This window comes from Dermochelys coriacea, chromosome 7, assembly GCF_009764565.3.
Source record: "Dermochelys coriacea isolate rDerCor1 chromosome 7, rDerCor1.pri.v4, whole genome shotgun sequence".
NCBI classification, from domain to species: domain Eukaryota; kingdom Metazoa; phylum Chordata; order Testudines; family Dermochelyidae; genus Dermochelys; species Dermochelys coriacea.
The window spans coordinates 45112604-45128264 of NC_050074.1; the positions used below are offsets into that span (position 1 = coordinate 45112604).

At 45.2% G+C, this 15661-nt stretch overlaps 1 protein-coding gene across 2 annotated transcripts in view; it reads left to right on the plus strand.

Moving 5' to 3' along the window:
* Positions 1 to 8628, plus strand: part of LOC119858792 (high mobility group protein HMGI-C-like) — a 43512-nt gene extending 34884 nt beyond the window's left edge. For both annotated transcript variants that reach the window (XM_038410210.2, XM_043518499.1), the window contains exon 6: positions 5005 to 8628. In XM_038410210.2, coding sequence (XP_038266138.1) covers positions 5005 to 5090 — 86 coding nt within the window. In that variant the 3' untranslated portion in view covers positions 5091 to 8628. The remainder of the gene's footprint in view (positions 1 to 5004) is intronic.
* The last annotated feature ends 7033 nt before the right edge of the window (positions 8629 to 15661 follow it).

The following is a 15661-nucleotide window of genomic DNA, read 5'->3' on the forward strand; positions in this document are numbered from 1 at the left end:
TACCAAGTGTGAGGTCAGTCTAATGAGACAATTCAATTGACAGCAGGATACCAAAGGAGGAAAAATAACTTTTGAAGTGGTAATGAGAGTGGCTCATTTCAAACAGTTGACAAGAAGGTGTGAGTAACAGTAAGGGAAAATTAGTATTGGGGAAATTAGGTTTAGGTTTTGTTGTGACCCAACCACTCCCAGTCTTTATTCAGGCCTAATCTGATAGTGTCCAGTTTGCAAATTAATTCCAGTTCTGCAGTTTCACATTGGAGTCTGTTTTTGAAGTTTTTTTGTTGAAGAATAGCCACTTTTTGGTCTGTTATTGAGTGACCAGGGAGATTGAAGTGTTCCCCGACTGGTTTTTGAATGTTATGATTCCTGATGTCTGATTTGTGTCCATTTATTCTTTTGCAAAGAGACTGTCCGGTTTGGCCAATGTACATGGCAGAAGGGCATTGCTGGCACATGATGGCATATATCACACTGGTAGATGTGCTGGTGAATGAGCCCCTAATGACATGGCTAATGTGATTAGGTCCTATGATGGTGTCACTTGAATAGATATGTGGAAAGAATTGGCACCGGGGTTTGTTGCAGGGTTTGGTCCTGGGTTGGTGTTTTTGTTGTGTGGTGTGTCGTTGCTGGTGAGTATTTGCTTCAGATTGGGGGGCTGTCTGTAATTGAGTACTGGCCTGTCTCCCAAGGTCTGTGAGAGTGAGTGATCGTCCTTCAGGATAGGTTGTAGATCCTTGTTGATGAGCTGGAGAGATTTTAGTTGGGAGCTGAAGGTGATGGCTAGTTGCATTCTGTTACTTTCTTTGTTGGGCCTGTCCTGTAGTAGGTGGCTTCTGGGTACTCTTCTGGCTCTGTCAATCTGTTTCTTCACTTCAGCAGGTGGGTATTGTAGTTTTAAGAATGCTTGATAGAGATCCTGTAGGTGTTTGTCTCTGTCTGAGGGATTGGAGCAAATGCGGTTGTGTCTTTAGAGCTTAGCTGTAGCCAATGGATCGTGTGATGTTGTCTGGATGAAAGCTGGAGGCATGTAGGTAAGTATAGCGGTCAGTAGGTTTCCGATAAAGGGTGGTGTTTATGTGACCATCGCTGATCCAACGCATCATCAAGGATCTACAACCTATCCTGAAGGACGACCCATCACTCTCACAGATCTTGGGAGACAGGCCAGTCCTTGCTTACAGACAGCCCCCCATCCTGAAGCAAATACTCACCAGCAACCACACACCACACAACAGAACCACTAACCCAGGAACCTATCCTTGCAACAAAGCCCGTTGCCAACTCTGATGATGCCCCCTGAATAGATATGTGGACATAGGGCCTAATCACATCAGCCACACTATCAGAGGCTCGTTCACCTGCGCATCTACCAATGTGATATATGCCATCATGTGCCAGCAATGCCCCTCTGCCATGTACATTGGTCAAACTGGACAGTCTCTACGTAAAAGAATAAATGGACACAAATCAGACATCAAGAATTATAACATTCAAAAACCAGTCGGAGAACACTTCAATCTCTCTGGTCACTCGATTACAGACCTAAGAATGTCTATTCTTTAACAAAAAAACTTCAAAAACAGACTCCAACGAGAGACTGCTGAATTGGAATTAATTTGCAAACTGGATACAATTAACTTAGGCTTGAATAGAGACTGGAAATGGATGGGTCATTACACAAAGTAAAACTATTTCCCGATGTTATTTCCACCCCTCCACCCCCCCCCCCCCACTGTTCCTCAGACATTCTTGTCAACTGCTGGAAATGGCCCACCTTGATTATCACCACAAAAGGTTTTCTTCCTCCCCGACCTCTTCCTGCTGGTAATAGCTCATCTTAAGTGATCACTCTCTTTACAGTGTGTATGATAAAACCCATTGTTTCATGTTCTCTATGTATATAAATCTCCCCACTGTATTTTCCACTGAATGCACCTGATGAAGTGAGCTGTAGCTCACAAAAGCTTATGCTCAAATAAATTTGTTAGTCTCTAAGGTGCCACAAGTACTCCTTTTCTTTTTGTCCAGTGGATCTCTTGTGTGGACTGGGAGCGGATGGGTTATTACATAGTTTTTAGTTTATTTCCCCATACTAATTTTTCCCCCTATTGTTACTCACACCTTCTTGTCAACTGTTTGAAATGGGCCATCCTGATTACCACTATAAAAGTGATTTTTCCTCCTGCTGATAATAGCCCACTGTAATTGATTTGTCTCGATAGAGTTGGTAAGGCAACTCCCATCTTTTCATGTTCTCTGTATATATATCTTCCTACTGTATTTTCCACTCCATGCATCTGATGAAGTGGGTTTTAGCCCACGAAAGCTTATGCCCAAATAAATGTGTTAGTCTCTAAGGTGCCACAAGTACTCCTCGTTCTTTTTGCTGATACAGACTAACATAGTTACCATTCTGAAACCTGTGATAGGAACGTGTCAGGAAGCTTGCACTTTCTAGGAACTGCCCTATGCACAGCTCTAACTGGGGCTGATGGTCCCTTGTGTCGTGATCACTATATTAATACACAAATTAAAAAAAACAACCTGGAAATATCCAAATGGATGTGGTCTGGCCTGACTCCTTGCTGGTCTCTCCTTAATGAGAGCTTGGAGGAGAAAGAGGGAAGTAGAGGGGAAGAATCAGAGAGGAGGGGCTCCTGAGAAAGTGCTGTGGGCGAGGCAATGACAAAGAGTTGAGAGAACTATTCCAGAAATAGTGATTTGTTTCCTGGGCCCTTTGCAGCCTGAACCCCTTCTTTCTGTGATATTCCCAGGGTGCTGATTCTGGGGTTTCCTAACAGCTCAGAGATTTTGCTTTGCACAGATTTCATTACTTTTCAGTTTCCATATTCTCTGTGATGACACCAACTGCAGCTCAACCATTGAAAAAAGAAAAGGAGTACCCGTGGCACCTTAGAGACTAACAAATTTATTAGAGCATAAGCTTTCGTGAGCTACAGCTCACTTCATCGGATGCATTTGGTGGAAAAAGCAGAGGAGAGATTTATATACACACACACAGAGAACATGAAACAATGGGTTTATCGTACACACTGTAAGGAGAGTGATCACTTAAGATAAGCCATCACCAGCAGCAGGGGGGGGAAAGGAGGAAAACCTTTCATGGTGACAAGCAAGGTAGGCTAATTCCAGCAGTTAACAAGAATATCAGAGGAACAGTGGGGGGGGGGAGGGAGAAATACCATGGGGAAATAGTTTTACTTTGTGTAATGACTCATCCATTCCCAGTCTCTATTCAAGCCTAAGTTAATTGTATCCAGTTTGCAAATTAATTCCAATTCAGCAGTCTCTCGTTGGAGTCTGTTTTTGAAGCTTTTTTGTTGACGTATAGCCACTCTTAGGTCTGTGATCGAGTGACCAGAGAGATTGAAGTGTTCTCCAACTGGTTTTTGAATGTCAAGACGTCAAGAATTATAACATTCAAAAACCAGTTGGAGAACACTTCAATCTCTCTGGTCACTCGATCACAGACCTAAGAGTGGCTATACGTCAACAAAAAAGCTTCAAAAACAGACTCCAACGAGAGACTGCTGAATTGGAATTAATTTGCAAACTGGATACAATTAACTTAGGCTTGAATAGAGACTGGGAATGGATGAGTCATTACACAAAGTAAAACTATTTCCCCATGGTATTTCTCCCTCCCACCCCACCCCCCACTGTTCCTCTGATATTCTTGTTAACTGCTGGAATTAGCCTACCTGCTTGTCACCATGAAAGGTTTTCCTCCTTCCCCCCCCTGCTGTTGGTGATGGCTTATCTTAAGTGATCACTCTCCTTACAGTGTGTATGATAAACCCATTGTTTCATGTTCTCTGTGTGTGTATATAAATCTCTCCTCTGTTTTTTCCACCAAATGCATCCGATGAAGTGAGCTGTAGCTCACGAAAGCTTATGCTCTAATAAATTTGTTAGTCTCAACCATTGAAGTTTCTCTAGTTGCCCAGGCTAGATGTTCCTGCCACACCCTCATGACAGAGTGCTGCTGCTAATGCATGATTAATGATTAATAATCACCTACTTCCCGAAAACCACAGAGGAAGCCTTGGCTTGTTTTGTTTTATTATTTCAATAATACATCATTCTTTCTAGTGAAACATAGGGGAGCAAGAGAAGCCCGCAGCTCTGCAATCAGTGCTGCCAGGACCCAGCCAGAAGCAGGAGGGAAATTTGTATTTTGTTTCCTCCCTGCCCTTCTCCCACCGTTCGCCTCCTCCCTTCAGTCGGACTGGTGGTGTGAGAGTTCAGCCCACTGGCAAACCGCTGAGCCACTCCTTTCCCGGGACCAAGCGTAACAGCCATCCCAGCTTTCCCTGAAGCAGAGAGCCAGGTACAGGTCATGGGAGCTCCCTGATCATCGGCTTTGACCTCCTGCATAACGCCAGCTGAAAAACTTCACCCAGGGACTCCTGCATCCAGCCCATAATCTCTGACCTTTCTGAGCACACATTCATGTAACCATTGGAAGGTTCAGATATTTATGTGGACTCTGGGCCTGATTCGCTACCCACTGCAGTCACTGAGTGTGTTGCCATTGACTTCACTGAAGCAGAGATCGAGCCCTTTATGAGTTGCCTTCAACCCACCTCCTCGCAATCCTCCATTTACTTTCTGACTTCCCCTTTCCTTCCTCCCCTCCTCCTCAGCAACTTCAAACAGCTATGCAACTCCCACTCCATGCTCTCCCTACACCCTCCCAGTCCTTCCAATCTCTCCTGCTGTCCCTCCAGTGAAAGCCTGGCACAGGCCACTGAAACCACCCCTGAGCATTGCTGCCCAGGTGCACCTAACTACTGTAGTTCAGGTCTTTGTACCTTGGGGATTTGGAAGGAGCCCCTCAAGGCTGCATGATGCTCAGGGACCACCCCTATTGCACATGGTGCTGGGAATTCTTTAACCCAATGCTGTCGCTGTAACAGGGAGGTGTGTGGGACTTCAGAGCTCTAACCCCATCTTTCTCATGCTATCTCCCTTTAGGCGCTCCTGGAAAAGATTCTCATAGGACGGGCAGGATTACAAGCCTCAGGAGATCTCTGAGCACCACCCCAGCTGCACCACAGTAGCATCCAGCCTGCTGATGTTGTACTGAAGCCCCAAGGATTAGGAAAACCAACCAACCAACCTTAATTTCACACTTAAAATACCCCCCCCATAACTTTGGCAAAGTTGCTGCTGCCCTCCTGCTCACCAAGACAGCAATCTCAAGCATGACAGCCAGAAAGCTATATTGAAAAAACAGCAGCCTCCTTGTGAAGGGGCCTCACCTGGTTTGTATTTGACCTTTGCAAGGAATTAGGGTTACATTAATCTCTTAAAAAGCCTTTACAATTTGTGCTTACAGGAATGGCCATAGTCCCACAGGGAAGGGAAGCTGACTTAATATATGCAGACACAATGCAGGTGACCTAGTCACACTGCTACTGTTTGAGCTCACCAATTAACACCATTGGGGGAATGGGGCATAAGTTTCTATTTTCAGGAGAGCATTGAGAAAGCCTTTGGGGACCAGTTCCTGAATTGGTTACTGCTCATTTCCTCGGGCAGCGAGGAATCCTTTCTCCCACTCTCCCCAAATAGAAAAAACAATGGCAATTGCCGTACTGCCATGGGCCAGTGCTTCATCTGGTCAGTTACCTTTGCTTCAATCTAGAGACCTTGGAGGAAAACGTTAGACTTGAAAAAGCTGGACTGCTGGGCGGGGGAGGGGTAGGTCTTCCTCCCCTGTTGATAATCTTGCTCCCTGAATCATTTGGGTTGATGAACCTTATTTTTTATCCTAGCTAGTGTCAGTCCAGGGGTTATTTGGGGGGCCATATCCCCACAACCAGTGCACACCCAGGAACAACTCTCAGTGAAGTCAATGAGAATATTTCATGAATAAGCACTAGATAAACACAGAGTAAAGACCCCTGGATTCTTAACAGGCGTGTCTGCAAAAAAAGGGTTGCTTCTTTACTGAGCGTCATGACTGATGTTACCAACTCCAAAACCACCTTGTAAATTCAGTCACCCCCTGATATGTCTGCATGTTTAGAAACTAAACATATGGCATCAGTCTGGTGTTGCAATTGTGCATATGAAAATATCTTTATACACTCCAATTTCAGGAGTGCCTTGGGATATAGCAATAGCCAATCAGTTTTGTGTTATTGCAAGTGGCTGTTGGTCTCATGCTTCTGTGCCAGATTTGATCTATCCAATTCTTGGGGTCCAGGGTGTTTTTAATATCCAGTCCCATCCAGTGGAAATCCACTGGTATTTTCTATCCATTGGAATGAATTCCTGCCTCATAAAATAGGCGGAGTAGATATTTCAATTATATGGGACAAGATATAAAAGTGGACAGCTTTTACACTCGTTAAAATATTTAATAGGACATAATTGGCTATATATGTAGGGAAGCAACAGCAGAAACCTGTGAAATGGCTGGATTTATTGAGCTCAAACGTTAATCTTTTACCAAAGATCTGTTCCTTTAGCAGGTAATTATTTCACATAGAAAAATCTCTATAGCTTTTTAGAAGGAATGTTTAACTCTGGAGAGTGGTAATAGAATGTGGGGCCTTTCACCTCTAGGCTCTGAGATCAAATCCAATCCAACATAATAGTAACAAAGGGTTTTAGACCCCTAACTTCCATTTATTTTAATGGAAGTTGAGCATCTAAATCTCTTTGGAACTGGGCCTAAGACCCCGATCCCGGAGTTGACTCCATGCAGGGGGACTTCTTGCTCTAGTAGTTGTTTCTGTCTAATGGCTGCTTTATGGTAGTCTACTTGAAATGAGTTAGAATGACTCAGCTGAGTTCCTAGTGGAACACCACATCACAATAACCATTTCCGCTCTTCTGACAGTCTTATCAGAGCAGGCAAGGCTGAAGTGGTGAAGATACTGAATGACTTTAGCAATGCGGTGGTCACCCCCTAGTCAAGAATGAGGCATGTGGGTGAGGGTTGGGAAAGATTGCACTGCTACTTATGCTATCCCTGTTCTATAGATAAGTAGAGGGATTTAGGTCCTCAGGGCTGACAATGCGATGGCTTTCCTAAGCAATAAATCTGCTCCCAGATATACAGAGAGAAAATTTTATCCTTGCAAAGTTTCCATGAAAATTTATCAGCATAGGCACAAAAACTACCCTGGACTATGCTGCTGATGCAAACTGAGGAGGAAGAAAGGAATAATATTTCACTCACCTATAGATTTCTTGTAGGTATTCTTGCTGACATAGTCTATCTTCCCCAGATGGACAAAATATTATTTGTGGTTTCCACCATCCCTCTCCATGAGTGCAATGATGGTGCTTTGGAAGGGGAAAGGTGAGCATGTTTCCTGCTGCATTTTCCTTAATTTTTTTTTAGATACCTCTACTGCTTACCACTTTTAACTATTCCCAAACCTGGCTGCAGCGGCATAATGGGTGAGATTCATATTTTTTGGTACATTCCATTAGAGGATCCATTTTATGTTCTTCTGAGTTCAGATACTGGAGATGGGCTTTGTATCAGGTGGATACAATCATCCAGTTATGGCTCATCTCACAACTCAAAGGCTGTGCTAGATGGACACTAGAAATCCATTTCAAGTTCAGGTGAATTAACAGACTGTAGGAGTTCTCTGTCTGCCAGACTCTAAATGCTGATTTAGCTAATATTTTTCATCTGTGAGTGTAACAGGCAAAAATGCCAGACTGGGATTTTCTCTTCACCTGACATGGATTTGGGGTAAGCACTTGTACAATATGCAGTCTGGTTAATTACTGTATCGTGATTGACATTCAGGCATTTCTCAGTATATTATCTAGATCTTTCTCAGTTGCTGTGCATGCACAACGACAGGGAAAGGAGACTGGCTATTGTTTTAACACAAATGACTGAGAAATCTGGTTAGTTTCAGGTAGGGAGGGCAGTTCCCCTTTGGCCACATCAGTGTCCTCTGTCTTGTAAAACGGGTCAGTCTTTGCTACCTCTTGCTGTCTCCCTCAGCAACCACAACAGAAAAAGTCGCCATAAAAGCATGGCTATATTGGGAACCACAAGCAGAATTCTATATTGTTGGGAGATAATTTGTGTCTGCTCCTTTTAAGAGTCTGGTGCTGTGAAAAACCTACCTGTACTTTTTGTTTCAATCTTCTTGTAGAGACTGGGGGTGAAAACCTCGCCCAGCTGAAGTTAATGGCAAAATTGCTGTTGCCTTTAATGGGGCCAGGATTTCACCCTATAGCTTTATTAGTTCTTAGGAAAAAAAATAGAATGCTTTTTATTCCCCATGTTTGACTTTTCAGTCTATGCAAAACAATGGGCCAGAACCAAAACCCTGCATCTAAACGTATGAATTTGTAACCTTTGCAATGCAATCAGATCAAATATATCAAGTCTTGCAATCAAATCAAAATAACTACAAGACAGATTCAAAATCTCAGTAGACAGATTCTGATTTTGCAGAATAAAAATTGCAGATGTTTGGATCCACATCCCATTTTATATGTGCTCTAAGTTTGGTAGGATCAGATAAATGGTTCTGGTTTTGGCCCATGGATAAAGATAATGTTAATTTGGGATTATCTTTTAATTTTGTTAATAAAGATGTAAGTCATACAGCACCTCTGGGTTCAATTTTCTTGTTCTGTGTGCTTTCTTTTTGAGTGATAAACCCAGTGAGAGTGCATGGCATTTGCAAACCACAGGACATCTGAGCTTTTCTTCCTTCACCTTAAACAAAGATTATAAAATAATAATTGGTCTGTATGGCACAAACCCTCGGGTCTACACAAAAATGATAGAAAATGAATTCCAGGGAATACAGCATAAGAACGAACAGGCAATTCACATAAGCCAAATTTTCAAACTTGGGTGCCTAAAGTTAGACACCTAAATCCTTATTTACCAGCATCTTCTGATAAAAAGACAGTAAATTTAAAGGTGCATAAACTAGAATTGGTTTAATCAGAGTAACAATTAATTCTGCTTCCCCCTGAACAAACGCACACTTCCCACAATTTATTCCATAATGCACACATCCCACAATAAAATTAATTCTGTAGCTCTTTGTACAACTAATTCTGCTCTCTGACACACCCAGACTCACCAGTTAATTCCACAACCTGCTGATCAGTCCTTCACCCCCACACAACTCCCCAGCTCAGCATGTGTCCCCAGTCAGTCCTACCTCTCCATCAATTCTGACCCCATACGCTGTCCCTCATCCTAATCAATCCTGTTCCCAAATACACTTCTTTACAGGATTTGTGGTTGAGGGAGTGGCAGCAGCCCTGGAGGGCTTTTCCCATCCTCCCGGAAAGAGGTGGTTATGTGGGGCTGCAACATAACCCTGGGAGAGGAGGGCTACTTCTTCCCCCTCTGCCAGGACAGGCTGTTTGTTCTCAAGGCTGCATCATTCCAGGAAAGCTCCAGCCTGTGTTGGCAAGAGCAATGCCTGTTTCTCATGCTAATGGACAAGCTGGTCCCTAAGCATGTGCAGCAGCTCTGATCGGCTGTCATTCCCCAAAAGGCAGGGAAATAAGGCAGAGAGCCAATTGTATGGGGATTTTCCCCTTAGATTCAGAGTTTTCCCTGCACACCCTGAAGCCCCGCTTGGTTTTATGCCTACTATGAACATCTTCCCTCCCTGCATTTAGGGGCTGCCCTACATTTCTGCACAGGTCAGGGGACCTAAAGCTGGAGTGGGAGGTAGAGCAGAAAGGGAACCAGTAACTCTGCAGCATGCTCCCCCCAAGCCCTGATTCACTGCTCAGAGGGGGCTACACCTCTGCAGGGTTTGGGCTGCCTGGGTCAGGAAGGGCTGCAAACATGGTGGAAGGCCAAGGGGAGCCACTGCAGAATGCAGCCTTCACAGACTCCAAAGTCAGAAGGGACTACTGTGATCATCTAGTCCAGGGATGGGCAAACTTTTTGGCCCGAGGGCCACATCAGGGACTAGAAATTGTATGGCAGACTATGAATGCTCACAAAGTTGGGCTTGGGGTGCAGGAGGGGGTGTGGGCTCTGGGGTGGAGCTGGGGATGAGGAGTTTGGGGTGTAGGAGGGTGCTCTGGGCTGGGACCAAGGGGTTTGGAGGGCAAGAGGGGAATCAGGGCTGGGACAGGGGTGCAGGTTCTGGCCGGAGGTGCAGGATCTGGGGTGGGGCTGAGGATGAGAGGTTTGGGGTGCAGGAGAGTGCTCCGGGCTGGGATTGAGAGGTTTGGAGAGCAGGAGGGGGATCAGGGCTGGGTTAGGGCATGGGGAGAGGCTCAGGGGATAAAGGTTCCAAGCAGCACTTACCTCAAGTGGCTCCCGGAAGCAGTGGCATATTCCTTCTCTGGCTCCTAAGCGAAGGCGCAGCCAGGTTGCTCTGCACACTGCCCCATCCATAAGCACCACCCTGCAGCTCCCATTGGAGCGCGTAGGAGCCAGAGCAGGGCCATGCCGTGGCTTCTGGGAGCTGTGTGGTGTGGCCCCAACCCTGCATCCCAGCCAGAGCAGGGTCAAGCCACTGGTCCAGCCCCCAACACTGCACCCCTGCTGCGGCGGGGTCGAGCTGCATGTTCCAGCCCCCGATCCAGCACCCCAGCCGGAGCAGGGCCAAGCCGCATGGTCTGAGCCCCAACCAGCAGGAGCAGGGCCGAGCCGTGTGGTGCAGCTTGCAGGCTGGCTTAAAAATGGCCTGTGGGCCATAGTTTGGCACCCCTGATCTAGTCTGACCTGCTGTATAACGTAGACTGGAGAATTTATCCAAAATAATCCCTAGAGCAGAGCTCTTAGAAAAACAGCCAATCTTTATTTTGAAATTGCCAGTGATGGCGAATCCACATCAGCCCTTGGCAAATTGCTCCAAAGGTTAATTACTCTCAATGTTAAAAATAAAAGGAGGACTTGTGGCACCTTAGAGACTAACAAATTTATTTGAGCATAAGCTTTTGTGAGCTACAGCTCACTTCATTGGATGCATGCTCAAATCAATTTGTTAGTCTCTAAGGTGCCACAAGTACTCCTTTTCTTTTTGTGGATACAGACTAACACGGCTGCTACTCTGAAACCTGTCATTGGTCAACGTTCAGTCATTGAATCTTGTTATGCCTTTCTCTGCTACACTGACGAGCCCATTATCAAGTAATTGTTCCCCATGTAGGTAACTAAATTGAGTTCCTTGAGTCTATCACTATAAAGCATATTTTCTAATCCTTTAACAGAGATGCCAAGGGTTGGATATCCTTAAGAGTGAGATTTACAGCCCCAAAGAGTGTGATTCAATGACAAAAAGCAAGACTTTCCAGATGGCGTGTTAGGTCATTGCTCAGGGGTGGTGCTAAGAGAGGCTTGTGGGGGGCTACAGCCACCCCAAAATGTAGCAGCTGCCACTCTCCAGCCATCCAGCTCTGAAGGCAGAGTGTAGAGAGTGGCGGCTCTTGGCTGGGCACCTAGCTCCAGCAGCAACACAGAAGTAAGCCTGGGCAGAGGGCTGGGGGGCCCAAGAGCAGCCCCATTCCATGTTCCCACCCCCTGGAGCATGCCGCCCAGGCCAGGTGGAGGGTCCGGGATTCCCAACAGCAGCCTGTACTGACCCGCTTCATCCCAGGCTCCTGGGCCTCACCCTCCATAGTTGCTGCTCCCTGAGGCCTCTGTCAGCCCTGGAGCCGGGTCCCTGCCTAGGCAGCTCTTAAAAACTATGACCAGCCAGTGCCCTGCACTGCCCAGCTCAGCTCTGGCTTCCAGCCCCTGACCTGGCCAGGGCCACAGATGAGGACAGTGCCAATGGAGGCATGGGGCCTCATGCCGAGGGAAGGTGCAGCCCTCCCAGTTTTCTGTCTGGCCACCTCAGCCAATTAATAACCCCTAGTTTAGGCACACAGTCAGTGGACAAAACAACAGAAATATTCAAAAATAAACTGTTTTTATATAAACTTAATAAAAAAGAAAACTGCTTTATTAATACAACATGTTTATTTTGCATATCACTTTGTCCTAGTAATCATTGATTTGAAAAACACTTTATAAGTACAAATACTATTTGGTTTGTGTAATATTGCTCATGTTACATTTACAACAAACTAAAATGATCAGATTCCAAAATAAATAAATGCAAAATAAATTCATTAAAATTAAATAATTAAAATAAACCACAAGCAAACAATACATTGCATAAATATAAAAATATATAAAATAATCAAATTAAATTTAACTAATATGAAGTTAAGAAACCATAGATAAAGGATTCAGATTCCACATTTCTTTTAATATTTAATTTGGTTTCATGTTTTATTTTTGTGCTTTGTTATATTGCCATGAGACCCTTTTTATAACTTCTTTTGGTGGCTCAAACTTATACCATGGCTCAGGATTTGCCAGCTTCACTTGGATAATAGAGACCAGTGGCCCTTCTAGTCCGAGGTTTGGTTTGAATGGTGTCTTATTTTTTCAAACAAACTGAACGCTCTCTCTTCTCCTGCATTTGAGTGGGATAAAACTAAGACAAGCCTGGCAACTGTAAACAGTAACGGGAACTTGAGAAGACCTAATTTAAAAAAAGAAGTCTTGCCTGCTACTGGGACAATGAAGGGCCATGGATTTGTCCAGTATGGTTTAAATTTTGAACTGGATTTTGAAGAATCTACAATCTTTCAATCAAGTCCTGCTCATTTTTGGGGCAAACTCATTTTTTTGACCACCATACCTCACCTCTGGATAGCCTCCTCTCTTGGGCCTATAGTCTCCATGGTTACCACAGTACACAAGCTTAGAAAGTGGCTTTCCAAGCTCCAAGCCCTATGCCTGAGGCCCCAGGTGTATTGTTGTCTCTTTCAGCCCTTGAGTAAAAGTATTTTAAATCTTTGTATATTTACTCAAAATGGGTGAGATAAGTTTAGGAATATGTGTGCAAGTGAGATAGCATGCTAACAAGTGAGTCTCACACCCAGTGAGTAAGACTTGTCATGTCTGCCTTTAATCATTCTTCTGGCTCTTCTCTGAACCCTCTCCAAGTTACTAACATCCTTCTTGAATTGTGGGCACCAGAACTGGACACAGTATTTCAGCAGCAGTCGCACCAGTGCCAAATCACCTCTCTACTCCTATTTGAGATTCACCTTGTAAGAGGGTTGAATTAGGCCAGGGGGGTCCAATCAACCAATTAAGCAGCAAGCAGGGGAGAGATTTAGGCTAGGAGGAGCCACTAATTGGGAGCAGGCTCAGCTGGACAGGAATAGGCGGGACCTGTATAAAGCCCAGGAGCTGGGGGCTGCTGGGAAGTAGGCTGTAGTCACTCTTTAGAAGGAGTGTTTAGATTTGTCTAGGGTAGGTCATGGTTACTTCCTGTAGAGGAGCATTGGGAGACTTGTGAACCTAGAGCAGGAGAAGTGGCTCAGGGAAAAGTAACAAAGAATAGGAGTATAGACCTTGGCTGCTGATTAAAGGGCCCCTGAGCTGGAATCTAGAGAAAAGAGTGGGCATGGGTTCTCCTACCAGCCACTGGGAATGTGGCACTGACCAGGCAGAGAACAGTAGACTACCTGGATATGACATTCTATACCTTGGGGGAGCATGTTATAACCCCCATATTCCTCATTTTCATATAATTGTGATCTTATGTATAAAGCATGCCTTGTAAGGTATCATGGGGAAAGGTTATGATCTGCTGAAAGTCATTTCTCTATCCATATATGTAGTTATGAGAATTGTGTAGTATGGTTGTTGCTAAAACATGCTGTAAGGTGGGGGAATCAGCCAGATATTAGCTACCCAGAGGCAACAGCAAGGAAAGTAACCAACGCCTGGGTGAGGTGTCAAACAACCCATCAACAGCCATTGTCCAGCCTGGGAGCTACAATGCCATGACTCACCTGCATGAGGCCACACCAGGGAAATTGTTCAACCTTGCTTGACTTGGGGGTTAGGAAAAGCCAAGAGGGAAGAAAGGACATGGTAAGAGGGGGAGATGTTTGCCCTGTGTGCGTGCTCTCGCTCTCTCTCTCACCAACATCTACAGACACCACACCAAGCGACTGAAGCCCTGATCAAAGGGGAGAGCCTGGCTGAAAAGCAACCAGCCAGCCTGTGATGAGAAGCATCTAAGTTTGTAAGGGCACTGAAAGTGTTAAAATCAGCTTAGAATGTGTTTTGCTTTTATTTCATTTAACCAAATCTGACTTGTTATGCTTTGACTTATAATCACTTAAAATCTATCATTATAGTTAATAAATTTGTTTACTCTACCTGAAGCAGTGCGTTTGGTTTGAAGTGTGTCAGAGGCTCCCCTTGAGATAAGCCTGGTATATATCAATTTCTTTGTTAAATTGACGAACTTATATAAGCTTGCAGCACCCAGTGGGCATATCTGGACACTGCAAGAGGGAGGTTCCTAGGGTTGTGTCTGGGACCGGAGATATTGGCTAGTGTCATTCACTTGCAAGTAGCTGGGGACAGCTTACATGCCAGAGGTTGTGCATGGACAGCCCAGGAGTGGGGGTTCTCACAGCGGAGCAGGGTAAGGCTGGCTCCCAGAGTCAAGGATTGGAGTGGCCTAGCAGATTACTGGTCTGGATAACACCAGAGGGGAATGACACACTGGAACAATTTGTTCTGGAAAGACTTTGTCTCTCTCCCCCACCCCCACCTCTGCAAGGAGAAACACATGTGGTGACTTGGCCGCAGGGCCAAGTCATGAAGAGGGAGCCCCCTGAAGGGCAGATGGCGAGAGAACAGCAGGAGAGACACCATGGGAGAAGGGCATAATGCCTGGCCCGAGCTAATCCCCAGGATGGCCAGGAGGAGGTACCACCAGCAGTAAGTGGACCCTGTGACACACCTGTTTATGCATCCAAGGATTGCATTATCCTTTTAGTCACAGCATTGCACTGGGAGTACATGTTTAGCTGATTCTCCAGCACAACCCCCAAATTTTTTTGAGTCACTGCATGCTGGGATAGAGTCCACCATCCTGTAAGTATGGCCATTTATTGTACCTAGATCAGGGGTTCTCAAGCTGCATTGCACTGTGACCCCCTTCTGACAACAAAAATTACTACTCAACCCCAGGAGTGGAGGCTGAAGCCTGAGCCCTGCTGCCCCGGGGGGGGCGGGGGGCAGAAGACTGAGCCTGCCCAAGCCCCGCTACAAAATAAAGTCTGAGCCCTGCTGCCCCAGGCAGGGAGGCTAAGGCCAAAGTCAAAGCCCAAAGGCTTCAGCCCCAGGCAGAGGGCCTGTAACCTGAGCTTAGGCTTAGGCCCTGGGCAGTGGGACTCCAGCTTCAGCCCCAGCCCCAGCCCCAGCAAGTCTAATGCCAGCCCTAGCGACCCGATTAAAACAAGGTCCTGACCCACAGTTTGAGAACCACTGTCCTAGATGTATACATTTATATTCAGCCATATTAAACCACATATTTGCTTGCACTATGCTTACCAAGAGATTCAGCTGGCTCTGTATCAGTGACCTGTCCTCTTCATTATTTAATCACTCCCCCCAACTTTTGTGTTTCTGCAAACATTATCAGTTAATTTATATTTTCTTCCAGGTCATAATGTATTAAGTAAAAATGTTAAATAGCGTAGTGCCAAGAACCAATCCCTGCAGCACCCTATTTGAAACACACCCACTCAATGATAATTCCAATTTACATTTACATTTTGAGACCTCTCAGTTAAC